This window comes from Abramis brama, assembly GCF_963993115.1.
Source record: "Abramis brama genome assembly, chromosome: 1".
NCBI classification, from domain to species: Eukaryota; Metazoa; Chordata; class Actinopteri; order Cypriniformes; family Leuciscidae; genus Abramis; species Abramis brama.
The window spans coordinates 11,818,355-11,845,214 of record NC_139963.1 but is presented as its reverse complement, the minus strand read 5'-3'; the positions used below and the strand labels follow the sequence as shown (position 1 = coordinate 11,845,214).

Genomic DNA, 26,860 nt, shown 5'->3' with positions numbered 1-26,860 from the left:
ATTTTTTTTATTTTTTATTATTATTATTATTATTATTAAATTATTAGATTATTAAAATTTCTTAGATTATTTAGATTATTAAAAAATGTTTCTTTCAAGAACCATTCACTGAAAGATTATTTGAGGACCAAAACATGATTCTCCTACTGCAGGGCGATACACACACACTACACAATGTGCAGGCAAATATAGAAACTGCCAAAATGCTCCTGGCAGATTAAATTTACACATTTAAAAACCTGACAACCGCTGTATCCTAGACGCAAAACCCATCTGACAGCTCTCCACCACATCAACAGCAAGAGCTTGCATCTCATCTGCATAGTGTCTTGTCATTGGCCAGTGGCTTAACAAGAGGAGATGCTGCCACAAGCTGATTGGCTGAGCTCTGAAGAGGGCTTGCGATTGAGAAAGGCCATAAATAGGGCACGAGAACACACACCAAACTCAGATGCAGCTGAAACCATTTCTCACGCTTCAAGACTGCCACAATCAATAAGATCCACGAGCTTGACGTCTGCAGGGGAAACAGGCAAATCCAAACTCTCAGACTTGCATTCAGGAGAGAGCTTGTGCATTTGGGATTGGGAATCATGTCTCTGGAAGTCAAGGAAAAGACAGAGGTGCGATTGGTGTTCATGGGAGCGGCGGGTGTTGGGAAAACAGCCCTGATTAAACGTTTCCTACAAGACAGCTTCGAGCCCAAACATCGGCGCACAGTGGAGGAGCTCCACAGCAAGGAGTACGAGGTGGCCGGAGTCAAAGTGACCATCAACATCATGGACACGAGCGGAAGCTACTCCTTCCCGGCCATGAGGAAGCTCTCCATCCAGAACGGAGACGCCTTCGCCCTGGTCTACTCCGTGGACGACCCCGAAACCCTCGAAACCGTCAAGAGCCTGCGCGAGGAAATCCTGGAGGTCAAGGAGGACAAGTTCACACCCATCGTAGTGGTGGGCAACAAGACGGACCGACTGCACGAGCGAAGGGTGTCCGCGGATGACGTGCTGGCGAAGGTGGAGATGGACTGGAACAACTGCTTCCTGGAGGCCTCGGCCAAAGAAAACGAGAACGTGATGGAGGTGTTCAGGGAGTTGCTCCAGCAAGCCAACCTCCCCAGCCGCCTCAGCCCGGCCTTGCGGCGCCGCAGGGAGACCTTTCCCAAAGACACGGGTCTGCGGCCGCCCATGAACAAGGCCAACAGCTGCTCAGTCTCCTAAAGCCCGCGGGAACAAGACGAGCGAGAACGGCAAGGGCTGAGTTTCTTCTCAACGCCGATGCGGAAGCAAAGCGATGACGTGGAAGGCTCTTTTAAGGCACTTGAAGACGCTTTTGTTACATAGCGAAAACTTCCCATAATCCCGCTCCAAAATCAGCATCCACCGCAGTGATGAAAGGGAAAAGGGACAAAGATTTCAGAGAAAGGGGAGGACGATCAAAAGACAATGAATCTGAGAATCTGTTGAATGTTTTGACCGTGACGTTGAGTTCCTGAAGTTCAGTTGTGTGATCCGTGTCATCATCATGCTATCATGTGTACGTCAAAATATTCTGACTTTAATAGCATTGCAATATTGCAATGCCATAAATGTTTATTAACATAGTTTGACTGTATGACATTCATTGGTTTACAAAGCATTGCACCAAGTATTTAAAGTCACTGTGTTCATTGTTCAGTTGCATATACTTTCAGAATCTGTACATGCACTTTTATTCTGTCGAAAACTCGTATGTTGCACTGATGTCTTTTTTTTTTTTTGTATCTTGTTAAAGAAAAATAAATAACTAATTGCAGCTCAAAGGCTTTCTGGCAGCATTTATGTTGAGAGAATATGAAATGTGTCAAAGCACAAAGTAAAGACAAACTTTTGATCTTTTGAACTTTGTATCTACAAGATTTTATGAATGAAATACCTGTTGAAAAATCATTCTTTATCACTACACTGCAAAAAAAAAAGATTTTCTTACTCAGTATTTTTGGCATGTTTTCCGATATATTTAAATATTATTAAACCAAGATGCTTTTAACTGATTAGCAAAATGACACTGGATATAAAGTCTTGTTTTCTGAAAAAGTATCAAAATTAAGTGAGTTTTTACTTAAAACAAGAACAAATATCTGCCATTCGGGGTAGAAAAATAATCTTGTTTTCCCTTTTGATTTAAGTTTATTTTTCTGACCCCACTGGCAGATATTTCCCTTGTTTTAAACAAAAAGTCTTGTTTTCAGCTAACAAGATTTAATATCTTTAGTAATTTTGCTTCTCAAGCAAATGTGTCTTGATTTAAGAATGTTTAGATATTCGTACTGGGAACCAAGTAAGTATCATGTACAGTGTTTTTAAGAATAACAGTTTTCATGTGCTGTTTTTATCTATTTAAAAATAATATTAAAAAAAAATCTAATTTTTTGGTAAAAACATCAATTTATTGTATATTTATCCTCAAAAATAATTTTCATCTGTTTAAGTAGAAGCTATTAAATTAATTTTAATTCTTGAGAAATTTTTCATGCAAACCACAGTTTAATCAGTCATAAAATCCAGAAGGCAACATAAACCCTATGAAACATAACCATAATACCTAACTTTTATACTTTGATTAAAAAAAAGCAGCTATCACAGCTCAATTTCCATGTTCACAAGCATGCCGTGCACATACAGGACTTGTCAAATATTGCCACCTTGTGGTGCATCGACTGACTTTGAGCTTCTCATTTCACCAGCTTTGGGTATGATATGCCATGAATATGACAATAAAAGCAACGAGGAAATGTGTGCTGCGGATAACAAAGGCCTATTATCACGTAGACACCCAACAGGATGTAAGGTAGTTCCTAAAACATGTGAATGATCTATTGAATGAAAACGTAATGCCTGTTTAATGCATGTTGCATCTGCATCACAACATTCACAATGACAGACTTCTGTTTGACAATGCAGAGCTATACAGAAAATAAAGTGGGTTACCACATCAAGTATTTCCTTTAATGTATCATAAAATAATAAAAAGGTTATTCAGAGTTATCCAAACGTTACTTGGTTACTCAAGTATTAAAAACTTAATTGTCATGAAATCTACAATTACATAATGAACATTTAATTACACTGTAAAAGAACTGTTAATTGTTTATATACTTGCTTTCCAGTACTATATATACATATATATATAATATATATGTATGTGTATGCTCACATGTGTATATACTGTATACACAAAAGATACACTTACTTGAGAGGCAACATTGCATTAAATATTAAGTCTTGTTTTCATTGACTTTATATTGAATACATTTCGGATTTTTACACTTTCTAAACTTTCTTTAATACAAGTGACATACATACACACACACACACGTGTGTGTGTGTGTGTGTGTGTGTGTGTGTCACTTGTATTAAAGAAAGCTTAGAAAGTGTAAAAATGTAGAAAGTAAAAAAAAAAACTTTAACAAAATTTAATATATTTTTTAAAGTTTAGAAAGTGTAAAATATATATATATATATATATACACGTTCAAAAGTTTGGGATCGGTGAGATTTGTACTGTTTTTAAAAGAAGTCTCTTCTGCTCACCAACGCATTTTTTAAAAAAAAGTACTATTTGTAAATATTATGACAATTTCAAATAACAGTTTTCTGCTTGAATATATTTTAAAACATAATTTATTCTTTAATTAAGCTGAATTTTCAGCATCATTACTGCAGTGTCACATGATCCTTCAGAAATCATTCTGATGTGACGATTCGATGCATAAAAAACTTTCATGATTATCAAAGTTGAAAACAGCTTTTTTCAGGATTCTGTGATGAATAGAAAGTTATATTTCATTTATTTGAAATATAATCTGGTAAATTAATGCATAATTCATGCATGAATTTATACATGAATTCATGATAATTAATGTGCCCTTACCGTAATGTGTTGCCTATAATCTTTTGTAAAATTATAAATGTCTTTACTGTAAATTGATCAATTTAATGCACCCTTGCTGAATAAAAGTATTAATATATTTGATTTCTCTGAAATATGCCAATGAAGTGAAAATGGTTTAATCTGGTATGTTCCTCATACACACATATAGACTAGTAATATAATACACAAGTCACATGAATTACTTGTATGGTGCTTTTTAGTCCCTTTTGGAAATCATGGATTTTGGTTGCATGAAAACAAGCAGATCATCTCTTTTTGCATTAAATAGAAGTCAGCCATGCATGACTGGAACGACTTTAAGGTTTCCCAAAATGTCTGTGCACTAAAACACAGTTACCCACTGACACACACAAACTGAGAGTATTTCCCCTTTCATACGAACAGAAGATACAAGGTGTATTGTTTCCTGAGGCCACAAGTGGGAAGTGACCTCTAAAGGCTGCATGTCTAGTTCCTCTTTGAGCCAGGTTTAAACACACAGATGTCTGTTCGTCAGTCATCCACACACTGATAAGTGCCACTCTCACCAGATCTGTGTGTGACTGATAACAGTGTTAAACCTGCTACACCTGCACAACAACTGGAGGTACGTTTGGTTTAGTTTTTTTGTGTTTGCTATATGTTTAACTATCATTGTTCTTTTGAGATGTAAAGATCCTTGAGAATATTGTCTATATTTGACCGTTTTTAATAGTTCTCTATTATGCATTCACTTTCAATGGGTAAAACTTTTTAAAGGGTTAGTTTAACCAAAAAACCCCAGAAAATTCTGTAATTATTTACTCACCCTCATGTCAGGACTTTCTCCTGTGGAATTTGGAAGATATTTTAGTAAAATGTAATGTCCAAATAATCAATGTTTTATGTTCCACAATGATATGAGGGTTAATATATGACAGAAATGTAATTTGAAGGGACAACTTCAAAAAAAATTTTAAATGATATAAAAAATTAGATTTTCCTTAGTAAATATTAGGAAAATATAGATTTTAGGACCATTACAATGTTTTGCATTAAGCACCGGGCAAAAGAAAATAAATCTATTTATTTATAAATCTCGGTATTTTAAGGTTTAGGTATACCACTTTTTATTTATGCAGATTATTTTTATTTTTTTTATAAACATGGCAAATCATTGACAAAAGAAACCAGTAAAAAGTACAGACGAATTATGGTAACGACTATGTGTGCTTAATTGTAATGAACGTAATGTCACATTACAAAAAAATGTTTTATTATAATCATAATTATGCTAAAAATAGGCATAATTTTTTTACACATTTTTTTCTTTTGATTTTGAGGTGAAACGACACCCAGAAATGTTTCCATAGGTTCTTTTGTTTGGGTCACTTGACTTGGTCTAAGCTCCTCAGTGTCGTGTGTAAAACCTGAGGAGTTTAGAGCAAGTAAAGGGTCCTTCACGAACTCGTCCTCTAATCCTGAAGACATCACACATCCCGCCAGGAGCTTGACGGACATGTCCGAACGCATCATGGTACTAAATCTAACTCCACCTAAGAAAACTGCATGTGCTTTTCTAATGTTTCAGTTCAATAAAGATTCGACAGAGAGCGGGCATGAAGCGAATCTGTGTTTATTTACAAAAATAAGATTGCAAAGCAACAGCAGATACAGTACATTGTAGCAAAAAAATGTTTGTTCTCTGTAAGGTTGGACCATATTTGCACAAAAGCAAAAAAATATAACAGCTTCGAATAAGGTTGCCATAGCAACCACTGTCGCTCTCTCAGTTCGAGGCACTGGGGAAACAGCTAGTTGACATACAATTGAGGAACACAGAGATGTGGAAGATAAGGTTAAAAGAAAGAAGTGTTGCTGTGCTTCAAACGAACACCGACCGACCGACGGCAGAGGCAAACGCACACAGAGGAAGAATGGGGACGTGCGGGGGGGGGGGGGGGGCAGTGCTGGTGCATGTGTTCTCCATCCCTCAGTTATCCCACTCATCTAAGGTTTAATCAGGAAGCAAAAGCTAAATGGTTGTATCAGTTAACTAGCCATACGTTCACAGTGTACTGCATTCATTGGCCCAGTATTGCTAATGTGCTTTCAAATGCCTTCGAGATAAAAAAAAGGTTCTTGACATTAGCAGACAAATGTGATACACTGAAACTGAGGAACAGATTAGACAGAGATGAGTTTTACATGCCATTTTCACTCCTTTTGTTTTGTCGTGTAGGAGTATATGGAGAAGTATTCACAGTGCTTGCTTCATTCTGAGCTCTTTTGTTTTGTCTGTAACACTTTACAATAAGGTTTCATTTGATAACAATACTTAACCAGCATTCGTTAATAATTACATTTTTTTAAATCAAAAGTTGTATCTGTTAACATTAGTTAATGCACTGTGAACAAACATGAACGAACAATCTTAAAGGTTAATAGATGCTGTAAAAATGTTTCTCACAATAAGTTCATGTTAACCAATGCATTAACTAATGTTGAGGCCTTATTGTAAAGTGTTACAGTTTTGTTCGATGAAGTAAACATTCATGACACGTATAAACCAATCAAAACCAGTCAGAAACCAGTATGTTCTGCAACATAATATATTGATGTTCCTTAAGCCCAAAGTATACTTCCACCATCCGCGTGTCTGTGACGCCCGCGCACTGTTCGAGTGACGTCATTTTTGTCATCAGGAGGGTCGGCAACTGCACAATAGTAATGCACAACTGCTCATGCTCAAGGTCAAAGTTCAGACAGAAAAGACAGTAGTCGAAGAAGTGTGTGGAAAGAGGGATACAAAACAACATGCTGTTCCAAGAACAGTAAAACCAAGCAGCATATCATTCTCCATTGATTTGGTTCTGGTTCTTGTTATAAACTTTGCATGCAATGGCAGATCCGCTTCTTCTATCCTTCTGAGTGAATGCCATGCGAGTGACACGACTCAGTGTCACTGCCCTCTGATGTCTGGTAGTTTGGACGTTTGGACACAACTGTGCGCGGGACGGAGCGGAGCGCAGAAAATGAAGTATACCCTGGGCCTTAAATGTGAACTACAGATATCGTACAGAAGTGTTGAAGGAATAGTTCACCCAAAAAAGAAATTCAACATTTACTCGCCATCACATCCGGCCAAACCTGTATGAATTTCACTCTACCTTGGAACACCAAGAATAAAAAAATAAAAAAAATAGTCAAAGAATATTCTGGATGCTCTCATCTAAATAATATTGGCAAATAGAAACCTTTTTGCCATGCGTGTTCAACAGATGAAAGAAAGTCATATGGGTTTAGAGCAATATTAAACGAGTAAACATGAAAGAATTAGAATTTTTGGGTGAACTCTCCCTTTCATTTTGAACTTCATTAGGCAGAATTAAACCAAAAATGATCAGTTTTTTATCAGAAAAGTAGATCCATAACTGATGGTTTTAATACAGAACATCACTTGAAGGTAAAAACAGATGTACAGGAAAGTGAACACTTGCATAATTTCTATTCTTTGCACTGGAATCTAACTTCATATCTGGATGTGTGCGTAAATTTACAGGTTTGGGTAATTGTTCATTTATTTTGGAATTCATGTAATTTGGCAATGGGAGTTTGTTTAGATTGTTTTGACGAATAAAAGCGGTTAATTTGAGAAATTAAGGTGATTGTAGTGCTTGGTTGTGCTGGGAATGGGGAACTGCATTGGCACACCTCTCAACTGCATAAGATACTTCCCTAAACTCTACACCTCACCTTTGTCTCTAACCCAAATGTGTCTGTTGGCTAGTCGTCTACTGTGATATTGCGGAACAGGTAGGCCATTGACTCCCCGTTGTGAATGCGTCGAATAGCCTCGGCCAGGATCATACTGACATCCACAGTCTTGATCTTAGGACACTGCAGCTTTTGCACCTCGTGAGGGACAGTGTTGGTCACCACCACCTGAAAGACATCCCAAACATCTGGTCATGCAACATCATTTTAATATCTGTTAAAATCAACACTTGTTGATGAACGTATTAAGCATCCATGTACAGGAAGGTAAATCACTGCTGATGGACATTTAAGCTCATTCTCAAGAAATAGTGGCACTTGTGAACTTCATAAATATCTTTTTATTCCATTTTAAAAGAGTTACTGCTGAACTTTTTTTTCGAAGAAATCACCTTCTATTCCCAAATCACGCTTAACGTATCAGGGCCATATTTTCCATAGACATTCGCCTCAGTTTTCAAAGCAATGGTCAATTACATCTTTGAATGGCAGTTTCTTGAGGTTCCTCCAATCCTAAATGGTAAGGGCTGGTTAGAGCCTTGCAAAATGTAACGGTTACTAAAGTTACATTACTTTAACCCTCATCCTTCCCTCGCTCTTTCTAACACATCTTTCCCTCGCGGGTCAAAATGACCCGAAGCCCTAAAATTATACTTTTTTTTTTTTTCTAATTTCACTTTGATAATATTTTTTTTTATTTTCTTATGCAATTTTTGGGAGTTTTTTTGTTTTTTTGCTCCTTGTTCTTATTTTATTTACCTTTAAATGACTAGATTTGATCAATAAATAATAAATAAATAGTCATTTAAGCACATTCCTCACATTCTTTCAACTTAAATTCAAAATAACTCACAATGTCATGCATAACCCTTTTAATTCAGCTCAAAATATCTTACATTGGGTGTCTTTGCTGACCACTTGTGGGAAAAAATATATATACACATAACATGATATTTCATGACTCTTGCCACTAAATGGTCTTATTGCTATATATGGAGCAAATGAGCTGTTCCGCTGGATCCTAAAGTCAGTTCCTTCAGTATGCATTCAGATACAGACATTATAAAATGTTTTTTTGGTAAAGTTTTAGCATTTTTTGTTTAAATTTTGAGCATTTTTAGGTTTTTCTGTATGTACAGAAGCATTCCTCACATTCCATTCATTCCAATTGGGGTCAAATTGGCCCTACGAGGGAAGGATTTGTTAATTTTATTTTTAAATTTCAACCAGAAAACTCCTTGAATCCATTCAAATTATTATTACTATTTTTTTTTTTTTTTTTTTATGTATTCATGTTACAAGTGCGACAAAAGTCCCAGAGATTTGGACCCCTCTGATGAACACTCAATAAAAAATAAAAAAATTAACAAATGAGTTTCGGGTCAAAATGACCCGAGGGAAGAATGAGGCTGCGTCATGCCTCATGAGGCTGAACTGGAATTTTCATGCCTCAAATGTGCATAGCATAACTTAGTCTTTAACATGCTTTTTTAGAGAACCAGAATGTAAATGAACCAGAAAGAACCAGAGAGTAAATGGGCTGAAAGACTCACTTCGTCTATAGCGGACTCCTCGATGAGGCGCGGGGCGTCCGCAGACAAGAGCCCGTGGGTGGCCATGATGTAGATCTTATAAGCTCCTCTCTCTTTCAGAATCTCAGCTGCTGCCACAAAGTCCTCCACATCATCGATGATGTCATCCTACAGGACGGAAACCACATGCATTGCTCATCATGTCAATCAAAAAAAGTACTGTAATACTGCTAACTAGTTCAAAAATCTGCATTTCTTACAACAATGATGGCGATGCGGCCTCCAACATCTCCGACAACAGTGATGGGTGGTTTCTCCTTGGCCATCATTACTATAAAGACACATATAAACTGGTGTTGCACATCATTTCAGGAAATCGTTTTTATAACCAAGAGTCCAATCAAATCACATTCCATCATCAAAGTAGATTGGGTAAGATGGGGTAAGAAGTGTATATGTAATGGCCCAACCAACCCATATAATCAAATGGTAAAACTAAAATTTAAAGAGTCCTGAAGGGACCCAATAGCATAGCATAGCATAGCATAACACTAACCTATTTGTTGGAGAATGCTTCCCATTTTACCCCACCTACAATTGAATTCAATCCAAATAGCAATGAAAAAACTCATCGCGGCACATGCCATGCAGAAATCAAAATGATCATCTCTTGGTCCCCAATGTACCCAATCATAGAGGCAAATGTCTAGAGGTTTACACTAAGAGTCAGTGCAGGAAACTACACATCAATCAATCAATCTGTCCTCGAGTCAGCATGACAGACTCCAGGACATTACTGTAATTTAGGAGAGGTCAAGAAGGGCTAATGTCATTCATCCAGAGGAAAGACACTGGAACACAGCCAAAAACACACCGACCCAAGTAAACACGAGAGAGGAAGACTGGCGGGTCGATTTCAGAATACATAGGGTTAAAGGAGTTATGCATGCCTTCAACACATGCCTTTCATCAACAGCAAGACCCACAAAGCTTTTCGATATTTACACTATCAGATTAACAAGGTTTGCAGACCTTACAGGAGCTGCTGTGATATGAAAATCTAAAATGGCACATTTGAAAGGAGCAATTCACAGAGGACGAGATCTTGACTTAAAAAGAGCTAGAGCTGATGGAGTGCATTGGAGGCGCCAGCACACAAACATCTTTCTTCACTGGTGACCAAAACCCACATGCACAATGACCCTTTTTACAGACTGCGATAATGCATTTCCACCATTATTAACATTGTAAATCTAGCAATTTTAAAAACGATTTAAATTTGTTTTTAATGTACGGTAATGAACATCTAGATTTTTAACTCGTACTGTGTGTTACATTGGCTTTGCATTAAATTTCAGAAAACTAGTTTACACAATGAGCGTTTCTTACATAACGGTCAAGAGAGTGATGGTAAATTTGACATCTTTCTGTCGTCTGACCAACGTACTAAATTGATTTTTTTTTTTTTTTTTTTTTTCTGAACATCATAGAAACGCCATCATGGATTTTATTTTCTTCAGCTATTGAAACAAATGGGAAAGCAAAAGTTATGTATGTATGACATAGTTCCTGTTTACCACTATAGGAGAAGGAGAACTCCAGTTTTAGTGGCTTTCAGTGTGAAGAGGGCTTGACGTGACACAATGTCGTGAAATAGTAAAAAAAAAATGATAACGCACCGAATCTCTGGCAACTGAAAATATTTGGCCAAATCAGCAGAAAAAGGGAATTTATCTATATTTTTCTTATTGTGACACATCTAGTGGAGTTAATTTTGTCAGCTTTTTTATTTATTTATTTCTTTTTATTTAGTCTTAGTCCTGTGTCAAATGTACTTTTTAGTTTATCATCATATTTAGTCAACCATGTCATGTTTTAGTTTAGTCAAGTTTAAGTCAACTTAATAGCTGGGCATTTTATGAAATGAAAAAGAAAATATTATAGAAGTCAATGGGGTCCATCAACTGTTTGGTTTCTGACACTCTTTAAAATATCTTCTTTAGTGTTCAGCAGAAGAAAGTAAACCTATATAAATTCACATAGGTTCGGAAAAACTTAAGGTCGGAAAATAATGACAGAATTTACATTTTTTGGTGAACTATCCCTTTAAGGTTTTTCTATTAAAAATGGTTGCCAGATTGCAAAGATGAAGTAAAACACCGGGCAAAAAAAAATTATCCTTTTAACAGAAAAGCTCTGATTGGGGGATTTAAACTCCTAACATCTGGCAACCGCAAGCATGAAAGCTCATAGTCAGTGTTGCCAAGTTTTTCCAAGTTTTTTAGTCTGCAGGTTAAAGCAACCAGAATGCGATTTTTACCCCCAAGAACACTAGTTTTGGCCATGATCAGGCTAGTTTTGATTAGCAAATGGCCAGGAATAGTTGTGCAGACCTGGAAACCCTGCTTGAGGTAGAGGCTTGTACAGCAGTTTTTGCATTTTTTCTCTTTTTTTAGGTAAGGTTTTTATTTTTAACTACATATTAGTCTCGTTTTTTCGTCAACAATATTGCATATTAATATAGTCACAGTTATCGTTTAATGACCTTGTTGTCTTGTAATCAGTCTTAGCCATAAAAAAAAAAAAGTCACTGAAGAAAATCTTTCGTCATCGTTTTCGTTAACAAAATTAGACACCAAATATAGAAATGATATAAAATAACGCAGATGGAATGCAAGATGACGTCCTGTGTGAACGACCCCAACAAGTGCTGATAGACAACGGCAATTTTGAAGTCTGGTAGTAGATATTAACAAGTTTTCTATTGCATAAGTTATATTCTCAATGGTGAAGTTAAACTGTTTCTCACTGTGTATTTCTACAAGCTTATGTGACCACAAAGCATATGTTGACTTCACATATGCTAGCTTGTTTTTAAATTAGCCCTGTATCAAAAACTCTAACCCTTGATAGGAACTTTCAGTGAACACCTTCCTTTAGTTATCAAGGTCATGTGTTTCAAGACGATGCAAGAGCTTTGGATACAAGCAGCTAAAAGACTACCATTTAAAAACTCCAGTCTAGGGGTTTTCATAAGCAGGCATGGTGTTTTGATTGGCAAGATGAGCCTGGATCACAAATAAAGGCATATCTCTCGGACAGACATTCAATGGTTCCATTTCGATGGAACAAATGATGATAATTACATGGAAATAAAAAAATAAAAAAAAGCACTTCATTTGAGATTTCTTAGTTCTGTTTGAGTGAAGCACTCTGAAGCTTAAACATACATTTTTACAATTATTTGGTAAAATATAGATATTAAGGCTGGGCGGTATGGCAGTATCTATGGTGGATGTATTTGAGCAGCCATGTACAACAGCTTCTAATGAACTATTTCAAATAAAAATATACCATAAGATGAAGTACCTGATTTGTTTAATAGTTAAAGGGGTCCTATTATGCCCTTTTACGAAGTCTTGTTTTTGGGGTGTACTAGAATATGCTTTCATGCTTGATTGTTCAAAAAACACACATTATGTTTCACATATTTTACATTACAACACCTCTCTCCCCAGTCTGACTCGAATGAGTCATTTACTATGACGCCCCTCCTTCCGAAATACGAAATGTGCTGTGATTGGTTAGCTGGCCCAGTGTGTTGTGATTGGCACACAAATGTCACGCCCCTTACCATAACCGCAAGCTCCTCTCACATGTAAATATTAAGGATGGCGTCAATTTCAAACCAATTCAGACTTAAGAATGATAACATGAGGATCGTTCAGAACGGATTTCATGCACAGATTTCACAGGACATTTCAGTGTTTTTTTTTTTTTCTTGTGGTTTTTTTTTCTTATACATTTTAGATACGATGTTATACACAATTTAATCATGATATTTGTTGGAAAGTATGGTAATACAAACAGTAATCAATCTCAAAACCATGGTTAATTTTATTAAGGGGTGGTAAACAAAGGCGAGAGCTAACAAAAGCTACAGTAAACACTATATCAACACTAATGTTGGCTAGCAGGCGAGCGAAGCCAAACAGCTTTGCCCTTTGTTGCATCGTAGCAACAACATAAAACGTATAATTGGAACTGTTTATTGAAAACGCAACTACAAGTAATAAGACATACTTATAATTTGCAATCCACAAACAACAGATTGTCCCGACAAAGTGGGAACTGCTCCATTTAAGAAGAAGCTTTTGTGCATTGTACTCTATTAGGTTCTGGAAGCCGTTCTCCGTAAAATGTGCAGCACACAGGCAAACGTTTGTGTTTTAATGTTTAAGAATAGTGTTTAAAATAAGTCAAGCACTCTAAGTTAGTCCACCTTAGGAAGGTCAAACAAATGAGTTTTGGAAACGGGGTGGAAAAAACAGCATCTCTTTGACAGTGACAACAACGTCTTCTCGCTCAACCAGGCCTCGCACCGTTTTTGCGTATTCTGTGGGCGGGGATTATTTAAATGAGTAACATCTGGAAAAAAACGTGTTGTAGTTCTTGGAAAGTGGATTCTCTTAAATAAAATATCTTCCCTTTGGAGTGGACTTTGTAAACTTCTTTTTTTACACATTACACAGTAACTAAAATTGAAAAAGCATAAGACCCCTTTGATTAAAGTGATTATCCAAAAATAGTCAGTACGACATGCTTATTAAAATATAAACTTTTATAATTGAATTTATATTGAAAATAATTAAATTGAGATACATACTGTTTGCATACTTGTATTGTGATATTTTAGATATACCGCCCACCCCTACTCTTCGTAATAGCTTACAATTGCTATTGTTACAATAATTGTATAATTTTTAACTGCTCTTGTGCTCATAATAATAATACTAATGAGGAAAATATAAAGGGTTTGATCACCCAAAATCTTTAATTCTGTCATCATTTACTCACCCTCATGTTTCTCAAGAACCAATGAGGTTCATTCTTTTGTTATGCAGCACGTTTGAGCTTCCTCAAGAACCAATGAGGTTAATTTTCACGTAACGCATCACGTTTGAGCTTCCGCAAGAACCAATGGGGTTCATTCTCTTGTTACGCAGCACGTTTGAGCTTCTCAAGAACCAATGAGGCTCATTCTCGCGTAACACATCACGTTTGAGCTTCTCAAGAACCAATGAGGTTCATTCTCGCGTAACGCATCACGTTTGAGCTTCCGCAAGAACCAATGGGGTTCATTCTCGCGTAACGCATCACGTTTGAGCTTCTCAAGAACCAATGAGGTTCATTCTCGCGTAACGCATCACGTTTGAGCTTCTCAAGAACCAATGAGGCTCATTCTCGCGTAACGCATCACGTTTGAGCTTCCGCAAGAACCAATGGGGTTCATTCTCGCGTAACGCATCACGTTTGAGCTTCCGCAAGAACCAATGGGGTTCATTCTCTTGTTACGCAGCACGTTTGAGCTTCTCAAGAACCAATGAGGCTCATTCTCGCGTAACGCATCACGTTTGAGCTTCTCAAGAACCAATGAGGTTCATTCTCGCGTAACGCATCACGTTTGAGCTTCTCAAGAACCAATGAGGTTCATTCTCGCGTAACGCATCACGTTTGAGCTTCCGCAAGAACCAATGAGGTTCATTCTCGCGTAACGCATCACGTTTGAGCTTCTCAAGAACCAATGAGGTTCATTCTCGCGTAACGCATCACGTTTGAGCTTCCGCAAGAACCAATGAGGTTCATTCTCGCGTTACGCAGCACATTTGAGCTTCTCAAGAACCAATGAGCTTCATTCTTTTGTTATGCAGCATGTTTGAGCTTCAGCAAGAACAAATGAGGTTTGTTCTCATGCGTCAAGCAAATAAGGTTGAGCTTCTGTTTATGTTCACTCATCAATGTTTATATGTGAATAAAAGCCTAAATCAAATCTATTCATCATATAAAGTGATCTAGACTCTTAAAAAAAAATTGATAAACTGCTTGACTCATATGGATTAGTTTTACAATCCCTTTATGAACTTTTTGAAGCATCAAAGTGGTAGCTGTCAATGGAAGGACAGAAATCTCTCATATTTCATTTAAAATATCTTGATTTGCGTTCCAAAGATGAACGAAAATCTTACGGGTTTGCAACGACACAAGGGTGAGTAATAATGAAACATTTTTGGGTGATTGATAAGATAAAGACCCTATGGTGAATAGAGTAAGTACTTCAGAGTGCTGGGATCACAGACACTGAGAGACCTCAGCCACTGCACGCATGCAATAGGAAACATTTCAGCGTGTTCACTGATGTGATCGGTAGCAAATATAGTTAACCATCATACTTGGGAGCTCTATGCCTGGGAACGGAACTTGTTGTTTGCCTATTACCAATAAATAAACATCACGTTAAACAAAAATCCACACACAAATGATAGAACATACAAACAAGAAACTAGGACTTCAACAATCCTTATTAAACCTTAAAACATTTTTCTAAGCTTTCAAATTCATGTTGAATTAAGTGCCTTCAAATTGAGAACAAAGACAAGAGTGGGTCTTTTGAGGATTGTTAAAGTCCACACAAAAACCATAAATGTACATAGAGCCAATTGGAGTGAACTCATCTCAGGCAATGTGAGTATATAAAGGCCAAGACACATACCACACAAAATCTGCTCATAAATTAATATGCTAAATATCACAGTGTGTTTACGAACTTCTTATTTTAAGTAAACTGTGCGCTCAAGGGAAGACGCAGGTATCTTAAAATCTAAAACAATAGCACATGGAACATTGAAAATAATAGCTGTCTCTCAAAACCTAGATGACTTGTCTAATTCCTTTATTGGTCAGTGTCTACCTAAACAGCATGCCATAAAACTTTCGTTGTGGAAAACAAGTCTTGTAATGGTAACTAATAGGGCTGCACAATATAGCGAAATTATCGAAATATCGCAAATGTATATATTGCGATATGCATATCGCAACGGCTTGCAATAAGAACAAAAGACAAAGAGAAAATCCCTCACTGCTCTTGGCTGAATTACTTTTGTAGCTTTAATAAGCATCAGTATATATTTAATTCATACAGTGAAAACTAAGCAGTTTTATTTTTACATTTGATTATTCAGTTTCTGTTGTTAAATAAACCTAATGTAGGATAACCTGAACCCCGTGATTTACACTGATGTTAAAATAACACTTACTTCTTATGCTACAGTAAAACACTGCTGTTCACTTTCAGAAGTTGTAGGGATGTTTTCTAGTCACAAAAAATGTGAAACACGTGTGTAGGTTATATAATTTTAAATATATTTTAAAGATAATTTAAGTTTATTTTACACACTTTAAGCATTATCGTATCGCATATTGAATATCGCATTATTTAATGAGTTATCGTATTGCATTTTTCTTCAATATCGTGCAGCCCTAGTAACTAACATGAGTCAAGCATATTCTAAGAGTTTGTGCAGTTCTTTAATTGTTGGTTTATATGCACATGCTTCAGAGAGATATATCTTTCAAAGTTTGTTTAAAAATCTCAGGACCATACAGTATTGGCAACCCAATTAAACCCAAATCAATTTGCCGACCCACTCTAACCAATTGGACTGCTAGTAGGTCCCACTCAAAATCTTAAGAGTTAAAACTGAGGTCCCCATTTTTAAATATTTAGTTAGTTTCACTGTGATATACAGTATGTCACAATAGGGAAGAACTTTAATCAACTTCTAAATACTTAGACATTAATAATAAGACATTCTGAGTCAAGAGCTACCAATATTGCATAAACTGTTTTTCTAGTTTGGTGGCTTACTAGGTTTTGATACAGAACTGAGCGGATTGTCTAGGTAGCTCATGTACTGACTAGGTTTTGAGACAAAGCCTTAGTAAACATCTAGAGACAGTGCTAAATGAATGTGGGAGGGTTAAAAAACTCTTGACCTATCTTGAACTACTTAACAGATCTCCAGAATCAGCTATTCGGCAGGCTGAATGCTGCAATCGACCCCTTCATTAACAGGATCACGGTATAAATCTCACAAAAACATGTCTAGATTACATTTCACCCCAAAATCAAAATATATATATATTTTTTGGTACATTTAAGTTGCCAAAATTAAACATAATTGTTTCCCCACCAAGTCTTGTTTGTACTGTGGCTTTATTTTCATGACAGTTTTTCAGTCTGTGTACATTCTTACTGTGTACATTTTTTTTTTTTTTTTTTTGGTTTAATACTGGAAGCAGAAAGAAAAGAATATCATTTACAAATAGAATTTTTGTAAAGGCGCTGTTGTATCACTTTTCTACTTTCAATATTAAACCAAAAACTAATGAATGCAACACACATTTCCACCCTAATTCTCAAAACCACACTGCTTATATTCTACTTTTGAGTTTTTTATTAAATTCCCATATTTCTTGCTGGTAATTATTAATACTGTAATTTAATACAGTGAAAGATTACTGAAATACAATGTTTTTACTTAATCAACTTAAAGGCAGTACAACACATACTACCATGAGGTACAAATACTTCACAACCTAAATTTCATATCTTTGTTGTGTTTTTAATTAATTAAATGTTTTTAATCATTATTATTACACTAATAAGAATGAGATTTTTGCCAGAAAATAAAATCTCAATGTAAAATTATTAACATTAATTTTGTTTATAAAAAATAACCATTACTTTTTTTTTATTTCAGGGTCAAACATAAGCAGGACATGTTTTGTGAGGGTTTGAAGCCCAATCAGCTTTCTTGCTGGTCTAGTTAGTGTTTATAAACTAGTTAAAACTCTTAATAATGCTTAGTCACAGGGTTCAAGCTGCTGGGTCGTGCAGATCTACAGTGTGGTGGCTCTTACATGGCAACTCCAAGCCGGAGTGTCCAAAGGTGTTGCGGACACATGGAGGAGAATGCCGCCCATCCGCCATGTCTGACTCCGAACACTGAGCTTCTCCGTGCATGACGGCCAGACCGAGACGCAAACGCTCCGCATACGACTGAGCCCTGAAGAGACAAAGACAAGAGAGGGGACACGTACAGAGATGTTGCTTATGGGCCTCTTGCCTAGATGTTCATGAGTGTCAGCTTGTGATTCAGTGATTCTAGGAGTTTTTGTTCATTCCTGAACACTTCTCCTCGCTCACTCACTCACTCACTCACTCACTCACTCACTCACTCACTCACTCACTCACTCACTCACTCACTCACTCACTCACTCACTCACTCACTCACTCACTCACTCACTCACTCACTCACTCACTCACTCACTCACTCACTCACTCACTCACTCACGCGGCACACACACACACGCTCACTCGCGCACGCACACTCTGACTCACTGTTGCTCGCACTCTCACTCACTCGCGCACACTCACTCTCGCTCACACTCAACCCGTCGTGGAGGACCGTTAAAATTAAACATGCTAGTCTTTCTGTCGTGATGTCCTGAAGCATCGCAGACGCGTAGGTTGTCGCCCACTATGACACACTATACGAAATGAAACGATCGAATCTTGCGTCCCGACGCCCGTTGTCCTTTACGAATCTCCACGAAACGGATCGTGCCAAAATCGCGCTAAAATAGTGTAATCTGAAACAGGCAGGTAATAAACATTTGACCTATCGCGCAAAGAACCTATTAAAGCACTAAGACATGGGAACAGTATAGCTAACATTCACATATCACAAGTCATATCGACATCGCAATATTAAACAATGTTATCGCACATCGCAGCTTTTCCTCATATCGTGCAGCCCTGCCCAAAGGTCTCAACTGCTGCCAGAAATCGTCGACATGCTTATATTCTTGAAAAAGAACATGACCATAATCTTAGGCTGTTCTGTGTAGTTAATTTATCTCTTTTTCATGCTTGAAGAAAAAAATTGTTTCTGTTTGAACTTGTAGTTTTGAGAGAGCAGTACTTTGATTATGGATACACACTGTTTGCATTTAGGGCCTGCTCACATATCGCGTCTTTTGCGCGCGCAAGTTCGTTATTTCAAATGTAGCCGCGCGGTATGCGCGCTCATAATGGAAGCGACGCGGTCGCGGTGCTCGTTTTTTCCAAGCGCGTCCGCGCCGCATCGAGATAAAAACATCTCAACTTTTCAGAATGCCGCAAGCGCACCGCAGGTCACGTGACAAGAACCACGCTTAGCAACGACAGACGCCTCCGGAGCGCAACCACCCGAGCGCTTTGGAAAAAGGAGAACGCGGCGCGCCTAGCGTTTTCGACGCGTTTTTATGCGCGATATGTGAGCGCCGAAATAAGTGTTATTTCAGTTATTTATATTTATTTTATTTATACTGTTTTATTTTTTTTTATGTTCGATTTGTGGAAAGGAGTTAGATTTCTCATGTGAAATCGTACAGGGGAGAAGCCAGACGGTAGAGTTTATAGCAAAACATTTTGCAGTGTTTGCATGTCCTTTACTGCATAGAATTCATTTAAATAGAAGTAAAATAACATTCATTACAAGTTGATTTCAAAATGCACCTAAATTGTTTTGCATTTTGTGATTTTCAGTTGAATCAAAGACTATTTTCCATTCATATATTTCATCGAGGATTTCTTAAAAATTGTTTAAAAATCTCGTCTTGTCTCGTTCTCGTGAACCCAATCTCGTGTCTCGTCTCGTCTCGTGGAGTAAGCGTCTCGTCACACCCCTAGTTTACATGCATCCAAGGTCAAAAAACACTTTAATTTTCTCATAATATACATTGCAGCATCAGCTCTTTTCTCACAGTGTCTGAAACTGTTCAATAAAAGATTTGACCCCTCATTTCCGAGAGGGGTCAGATGACCCAGTCTGTTGTGATTGGTCTACTCTGCTCTGATTGGACAGAAGTCCCAGTGTCTTGTGATTGGTCTACTCTGCTCTGATTGGTCAGATGACCCAGTCTGTTGTGATTGGTCTACTCTGCTCTGATTGGTCAGATGACCCAGTCTGTTGTGATTGGTCTACTCTGCTCTGATTGGACAGAAGTCCCAGTCTCTTGTGATTGGTCTACTCTGCTCTGATTGGTCAGATGGCCCAGTCTGTTGTGATTGGTCTACTCTGCTCTGATTGGTCAGAAAGTCCAGTCTGTTGTGATTGGTCTACTCTGCTCTGATTGGTCAGATGACCCAGTCTGTTGTGATTGGTCTACTCTGCTCTGATTGGTCAGATGGCCCAGTCTGTTGTGATTGGTCTACTCTGCTCTGATTGGACAGAAGTCCCAGTCTCTTGTGATTGGTCTACTCTGCTCTGATTGGTCAGATGGCCCAGTCTGTTGTGATTGGTCTACTCTGCTCTGATTGGTCAGATGGCCCAGTCTGTTGTGATTGGTCTACTCTGCTCTGATTGGTCAGATGGCCCAGTCTGTTGTGATTGGTTGACCGGTTACAGTGCATGTCGGAAACCAAACACTATTACCATAGTTCTTGGAACTAGGGTGTCGGTTTTACCATATCAATTTGTAACAGGAAGTAAGACTGTAATTGCTGACGACTCATTTCAGGCAGTTCAGAAGTGCTTCTTTCTTTTGTGAGTCAACAACTCCATTTATCTGCACTATGATCTTCTAAATTTTGAAGACCTTTAACATTCACAAACAGCTATATTATATATTACACGAAAGGAAATATCTGAAAAAATCATAATGGGGCAATTTAAGCAACCTGAAGGTTTGGTTTCCGAAATACTTGTAAACAAGCAGACCCACATTCAATCTGCACTCACAAATCTCTGCAAATGTGCAGCCATCCACAAAGTGATATGCTTTATCTGCCCCTTGCATGTTATTTAATTGGATAACACTTTCATCTAAAAATGTAGCATTCTCAGCTCGGTTTAACCCATTTCACAATGTTTAAATCCACTCCCTCATCCACTTCCATCTAGGCCTGCTTTCACCCACAAAACAAATACACATGGAAAACAAATCCAGGAACAGTTACCGTTTTGCAGCAGATGGGGACTTGGCTACAATGATAGCATTTCTATAATCAGGAACCTATGCAAAACAGAAATAGGAAGAAGAGAAATTATCAATATTTATTAATTATTTATCATTTTAGCAATTAAAAAGGTGAAGTTTTTGGCTGTGAAAGCTGCCAACCTCCTCCTGAATGTACTGCAGCAGGAATGGAGAAGCCCGCAGGTTGTCCACGGGGAATGTAAAGAAGCCCTGGATCTCTTTCTGGTGCAGATCCATTGTGATTATATGAGTCAGACCTAGTTATCAATGCAGAGAGCAAAATGTTTTTGTAAAATGAATAGTTTTCATATAGAACAGCAGTCATCAAGTGTTCAGCATGCACGTATAATAATAAAGACTGAATGCAACGTCCAAACATTTGAGTGGTAGTGTGAAAACAGAAGTAGGAACATTATAATGCATTACCTGCTTTAGCTAACATGGAAGCGAGCAGTTTGCACACTATAGACCCTCTCTTCCTCATCTTACACTGTTTACTGTAAGGGAAGTAGGGGATCACGCCGATGATGTTCTTGGCACAGGAGGTCTTCAGTGCATAGGCCATAATCAGCAGCTCCATAATAGCCGTGTTGACATCTCTGACAGAGACAGAAAAATAGATTTTAGCTGACTGTCCTAAAACGCTTCTGGGCCTGAAAGACGACCACATGCAGTTCAGAATAAAAGGTAAGATGTCATGTATATAAATACTAAAAATCATGGCTTTTCACCTTTTGATTTCAATGGAAAAAGAGGGTGAGTAAATGATTTTTGAGTGAACAAACCCTTTAACTGGCAACTACAACTCACATTAAACGTATCACCTTGTGTACAATGATGCATTATATATGATTTTAGATTGCAAAATGCACAGACACAAATAAGTTTAAACAGCCTGAATTTACTATAAAATAAAAGTGCTTTTAACTCTTACCTGGGAATGGTTTGGATGATGAAGATTGTTTGGCCTCTCACAGACTCTTTGATCTCAACTCTCGTTTCTGTAAGATAAGAGCAAACGCATCGAAAAAGCAACATTAAATGGATTATTCAGTTGGTTTTTGGGTGACGTAATATTTCACCTCAAACAAAAATAAGAAATTTACTTTGCGACCATTGAAAAACATCTGTATATAGTTTGAAGGTGTGTAGTATGAATGAGGTTTGGACATCTGTCATCATCATGTGACATGAGCTTCACTGTCACAAATCCTCTCGTGTGGCCTCATGGGATAGTTAAGTGTCGATCAGATATATATTTCATACGTGGATACACAATCTGGCCGTATGAAGAAGGTCATCCGGGTACTTTTCACCTACTGGTTTATGAATGCTATGAATTCGGACATACTGTGTTTTTTCAGATAGTGTTTTTCTTCTACTATAAAGTTGGCTTATTCGGACACATGGTCACTAACACACAGATGTTATCAAGAGCAAATCATGATTCACCAACTTTTGTACTAAAAGTTGTTACTAAAATTGGTAAAAGTGAAACCACATAATATTTCATCATAAAGTCACCATGAAATTAAAATTGACAATTCTTACTTATATGGAATATTGCAGGATTTATTATAAACAATTTATCCATGCACATATTATTATTTTTTAATAAATGCATCTTGTAGTCTTTAATCAAAATATCTTCCCCTCCAGCATATCTTCTCTTCTCTCATGATGCATTTACCGGCGTGAGGGCGGAGCAACCTGTCACTCACATGAGATCCACCAATAGCAAACCACAACCATCCAACCAATTCCACACGGACACAAACAATTCTCGTCCTACATTTTTTTCTTATTCAAGAAGCCGTTTCACTCTGACTTACATTACAAGAAAGAAGAAAAGACTATTGCAGCTTCCATTTCGTCATATACAGTGAAATATTAAAAAGTAAGCAGTGTTATGGCTCATCTGCAAGGTTTCTCGTGGTAAAATCTGGGTGTTGTGTTTGAGCTGGTTTTTGCAGATGCATGTGCTCTCAGATACGTCTTCAGAGAAGGTCACGTTTGCTGAGCGTGACGAAAGGCTGTAAAGGAAGGGTCGCACAGAAAGCCCTTATTTGGAGATTGTTTGGGCGTGTTTTATGCAAACGACTATAACCTCGGGCACACGGTCGCTCATTTAGAATACTCCAGATTCATTAACATTAGAACGAGATTAAGAACAAATTCATGTGTGTGCGCATGTGTTGTCAATTAGCTAGAATGGTTTTGTGAGAAGTTCTCCTGTGCGTACAGATATGAAATAATCCTTTTAGTTTTGTGTGATGTAGGAACATTATTGTCATAAATAGTGCAGACTTTAAAAGATAGATCAGATAAAGCTTGAAATTGAAGAAAATGCAGTGATGGCCTTCTAATCATAGTAATTAAAAACAAATCAGTGATGTAATTCAGTAAGGAGAATCACGTTTTGGTTACACTTTATTTTACAGTGTCATTGTTACATATGTTACATTTAGTTACTGTAGTACTAAAATTATGCATAATTACATGCAATTAACCCTCAACCAAATCCTAATCCTCACACTATAGTAAGTACATGTAGTTACTTAATATTACTCAGTATTTAAATATATGATTACAGTGTAACAAAGACACTGTACAGTGTAATTATATATTTAAGTACTGGGTAATATTAATTAACAACATGCACTTACTCTAGGGTTAGGATTAGGATTTGGTTGATGTTTAGTTGTATGTTATTATGCACAATTTACTGTTATTACTATGGGAAGTGAATGTAACATGTAACCAAATAAAGTGTAACACTTTTTTTCAAGGAGTCCTTGTTACAGTGTAATTATATAATTAAGTACCAAGTAATATCAATTAACAACATGTACTTACTATATACTTAGGGTTAATGTTTGCAATTATGAATGATTTACTGTTATTATTACTAGTAAGTACATGTAATGTGTACAAGGACACTAAACCCATTTATGTATTAAGATTAGCATAAAAGATTTACGGTTTGCACAATATATGACTTTTTAAAATCAAATTATAGTGAAAATGAGTTCAGTCCATGTCAAAACGTACAGGGTATCAAGGGTCAACCTGTATTTGAGCAAAGCAAGCATTATTGATCACCTCTGTTTGACTCCTGGTAAACAACTGATTTCCCCAGCTCGACTCCAAGACGCCTGTGCAAACACAAGCAGAAAATCAGGACAGGTTTGCAAAGAGTTTCTTATCATGAAAGTAACTGTGAAGCAGAATTGCATGACAATGTGATTAAATAGTATTGTATTCCTTCAGTCAAGAGTTTGCAATGAATGCAGGACATTTCCAAGAGCCGTCAGTCACATGCACAGCTTATGTGATGAATAGCCCACTGTTCCTGATCTCTTCACGTGCACAAGATAAACATTACATTTACTTCCCAAAGCAAGTACACTTATTACATGTCCACTTCTCTGATGTTCAAGAGCACAATGGTGATGCTTTATAGATCAGCTATCAATCCCAATCTTTTACAACTAGCCTACATGAAATCATCAAAGTGATTATGCGAAGAAACAGGCCAGGATCTGCTGATCTACAGGCCACTGTCACAATAACATCACATTTACACATCAAGACCATGTTAAATATCGAGCAATTGGTCGTAGGATACTTTACTTACTCCGTAATCCTCTTAGAGAGCTCAATGCATGCGGGCGTAGAGTTGGCCGAGAAGACACGATAACCACTTTTAGCCACGTTCATGATCAACTACCTATTGACCAACAACACAACTGAGCCGTTTTACAGGTCTACTGCTACAGAGTCTCGTGGTTTTATCTTCGTATTTACAAAGGAAAAACTGTGAATGTTGTAATAGCTATTGAAGAAGACCAACGTTTACTGCGGTTTCCAAACAACCATACCAATTTCTTCTGCGCGAGCATCAATGTTGTCTATCAACGCACGACGCCTCACTACTGACGCCTAGTGACGGGCGTGCGTGAATCACTCCTTTGTGAAGCTTCGAAACCTTCATAAAAAATAGAGTCCGAAACCTTTGAGAATCATTTGGTTCGAATCAGTGATTCGGAGCGGGTGTCGCACTGCAAAAGTCACGTGATTTCAATAAACGAGGCTTCACTACTGTTTTCAAACGTTCCGTAATATCAGTTTATGAACCAGTGTCTATATAGTTGTACCTGATTTCTGTAGACATTGTAAAGACATTGTAATGTAGTCTCTTAGACTTGATTAACCAAGCAGCCCCCATAAAACAAATCAAGCCCTATATTTTAACAAAATAACACATTTTATACAGACACTTCATTTGTTATGGTATTATTTGTTAATAGCATTTAATAGAGTACATTTTCAATTAAACATTTGCTTAAATTGCGTACGTAAAAGGTGTTTTTATGCAAGTTTGGGATGAATTTTCGTCGCATTTACACGATTTGACCAGCAGGGGTCACCGGCGTGTCGCGTTTTGAGGGCTTCAAAACAACGAATCATTTTTTGTGTTTCAAAAAAAGCTGCACTACAGCCACTGTTAAGGGCACAGATCAACTCGTCAACAACTAGGCTGGTTAAGTAATTGCTGTAAACAAAACTTTTGAGGTATAGGCTACTGTGGAATCCATTACCACTGACATTTTTGTGACTAAAATAATTTTGATGACCAAGCAGCATGCCATGTCCACTGTGTAGAACTACTAATGCTTTGCTTGAAATCAATATGACAAAGGTTATAAATAGTAAGCTAATGACAGTAATAAAGTGCATTGTTTCAGTAATAGCTTTGTTTAAATGCATATGGTGACGACACTAACTAAGAAATGAATGCTAGGCAATCAATTGAATTGTAGGCTATAGTTATGTGTGTGTGTGTGTGTGTGTGTGTGTGTGTGTGTGTGTGTGTGTGTGTGTGTGTGTGTGTGTGTGTGTTGTTCATGTAAGAAACCTGCACTCAAATTGTCTTTGAGTGAGATGGTGTACTCTTTTATTAATTTATGTAATTTTTATCAGGGCTTCAGTTCAGACTAACTTTTTTTACTAGAGGCAATGTAGCCCCTTACTGAAACTTTCAGGAGCACAAGCATAACATTTAGGGGCACACCTTAAAGGAACACTCCACCGTTTTTTGAAATAGGGCTTATTCACCTTCTTTCCTACATTTAGATAGGTGGGCAAATGCATTTTTGTCTCAGTGCATGCATTGTTTTAGTTTGACAGGGTCGGCGTGAGCTTAGCTTAGCATAATGAATCCTTTGTTGCCAGCTAGCATGTCCTGAGTTAAAGTGATATAAAAAATAAAAAACTCCACCTAATTACTTCTTGTGGCCTGCGTATTCACAACGAGTACAAATAGCGATGCAGATTAACACTAGGCAATTTCCTAGGCAGATATTGACTTATATATTAAGGACTATATTAGGGGGAAGCACAGGCGAAGCACTGCTACATGGGTGTGATATCTCTGCGCCCAAGTAGCAGTGCTTCGCCTGTGCTTCCCCCTAATATAGTCCCAAGTCAATATCTGCCTAGGAAATCGCCTAGTGTTAATCTGCATCACTATTTGTACTTGTTCTCAATATGCAGGCCACAAGAAGTAATTAGGTGTTTTTTTGTTTTTTTTTATGTCACTTTTACTCAGGGCATGCTAGCTGGCAACAAAGGATTCCATTCATTATGCTAAGCTAAGCTAGCGCCGACCCTGTCAAACTAAAACAATGCATGCACTGAGACAAAAATGCATTTGCCCACCTATCTAAATGTAGGAAAGAAGGTGAATAAGCCCTATTTCAAAAAACGGTGGAGTGTTCCTTTAAATCGACCTGCAA

At 37.4% G+C, this 26,860-nt stretch overlaps 2 protein-coding genes across 5 annotated transcripts; one reads left to right on the top strand and one right to left on the bottom strand.

Moving 5' to 3' along the window:
- The first annotated feature begins 437 nt into the window (after positions 1-437).
- Positions 438-1,804, top strand: rasd4 (rasd family member 4). Its single transcript, XM_084119124.1, has one exon. The coding sequence runs from the start codon at positions 594-596 to the stop codon at positions 1,218-1,220; it is 627 nt and encodes a 208-aa protein (XP_083975250.1). The 5' UTR covers positions 438-593; the 3' UTR covers positions 1,221-1,804.
- Positions 1,805-5,511: 3,707 nt separating this feature from the next.
- prpsap1 (phosphoribosyl pyrophosphate synthetase-associated protein 1) lies at positions 5,512-25,884 on the bottom strand. 4 transcript variants are annotated; one of them, XM_084119039.1, is made up of 12 exons: positions 24,700-25,884; positions 24,165-24,217; positions 21,997-22,063; positions 21,489-21,661; positions 21,204-21,319; positions 21,043-21,098; positions 17,961-18,106; positions 15,431-15,469; positions 9,461-9,531; positions 9,222-9,368; positions 7,648-7,836; positions 5,512-5,901 (listed from the first exon to the last, which is right to left on the bottom strand). In XM_084119039.1, the coding sequence occupies exons 1-11, from the start codon at positions 24,780-24,782 to the stop codon at positions 7,678-7,680; spliced, it is 1,110 nt and encodes a 369-aa protein (XP_083975165.1). In that variant the 5' UTR covers positions 24,783-25,884; the 3' UTR covers positions 5,512-5,901; positions 7,648-7,677. The 4 variants fall into 4 exon arrangements, with proteins under 4 accessions (XP_083975165.1, XP_083975164.1, XP_083975167.1 ...); XM_084119038.1 differs by having other exon boundaries at positions 5,512-7,836; positions 24,700-25,880; XM_084119041.1 differs by lacking the exon at positions 15,431-15,469 and having other exon boundaries at positions 24,700-25,238.
- Positions 25,885-26,860: the final 976 nt, after the last annotated feature.

Bases quoted from the DNA above. Each gene is read 5' to 3' on its own strand.
- rasd4 (XM_084119124.1), top strand. From the start codon at position 594: ATGTCTCTGGAAGTCAAGGAAAAGACAGAGGTGCGATTGGTGTTCATG.
- prpsap1 (XM_084119039.1), bottom strand. From the start codon at position 24,782: ATGAACGTGGCTAAAAGTGGTTATCGTGTCTTCTCGGCCAACTCTACG. The intron at 18,107-21,042 runs GTAACTGTTCCT...TTGTCTCTTCAG, and splicing joins TCCCCATCTGCTGCAAAACG to GGCTCAGTCGTATGCGGAGC. The intron at 15,470-17,960 runs GTAAGAGCCACC...TATTGGTAATAG, and splicing joins CTCCGGCTTGGAGTTGCCAT to GCAAACAACAAGTTCCGTTC.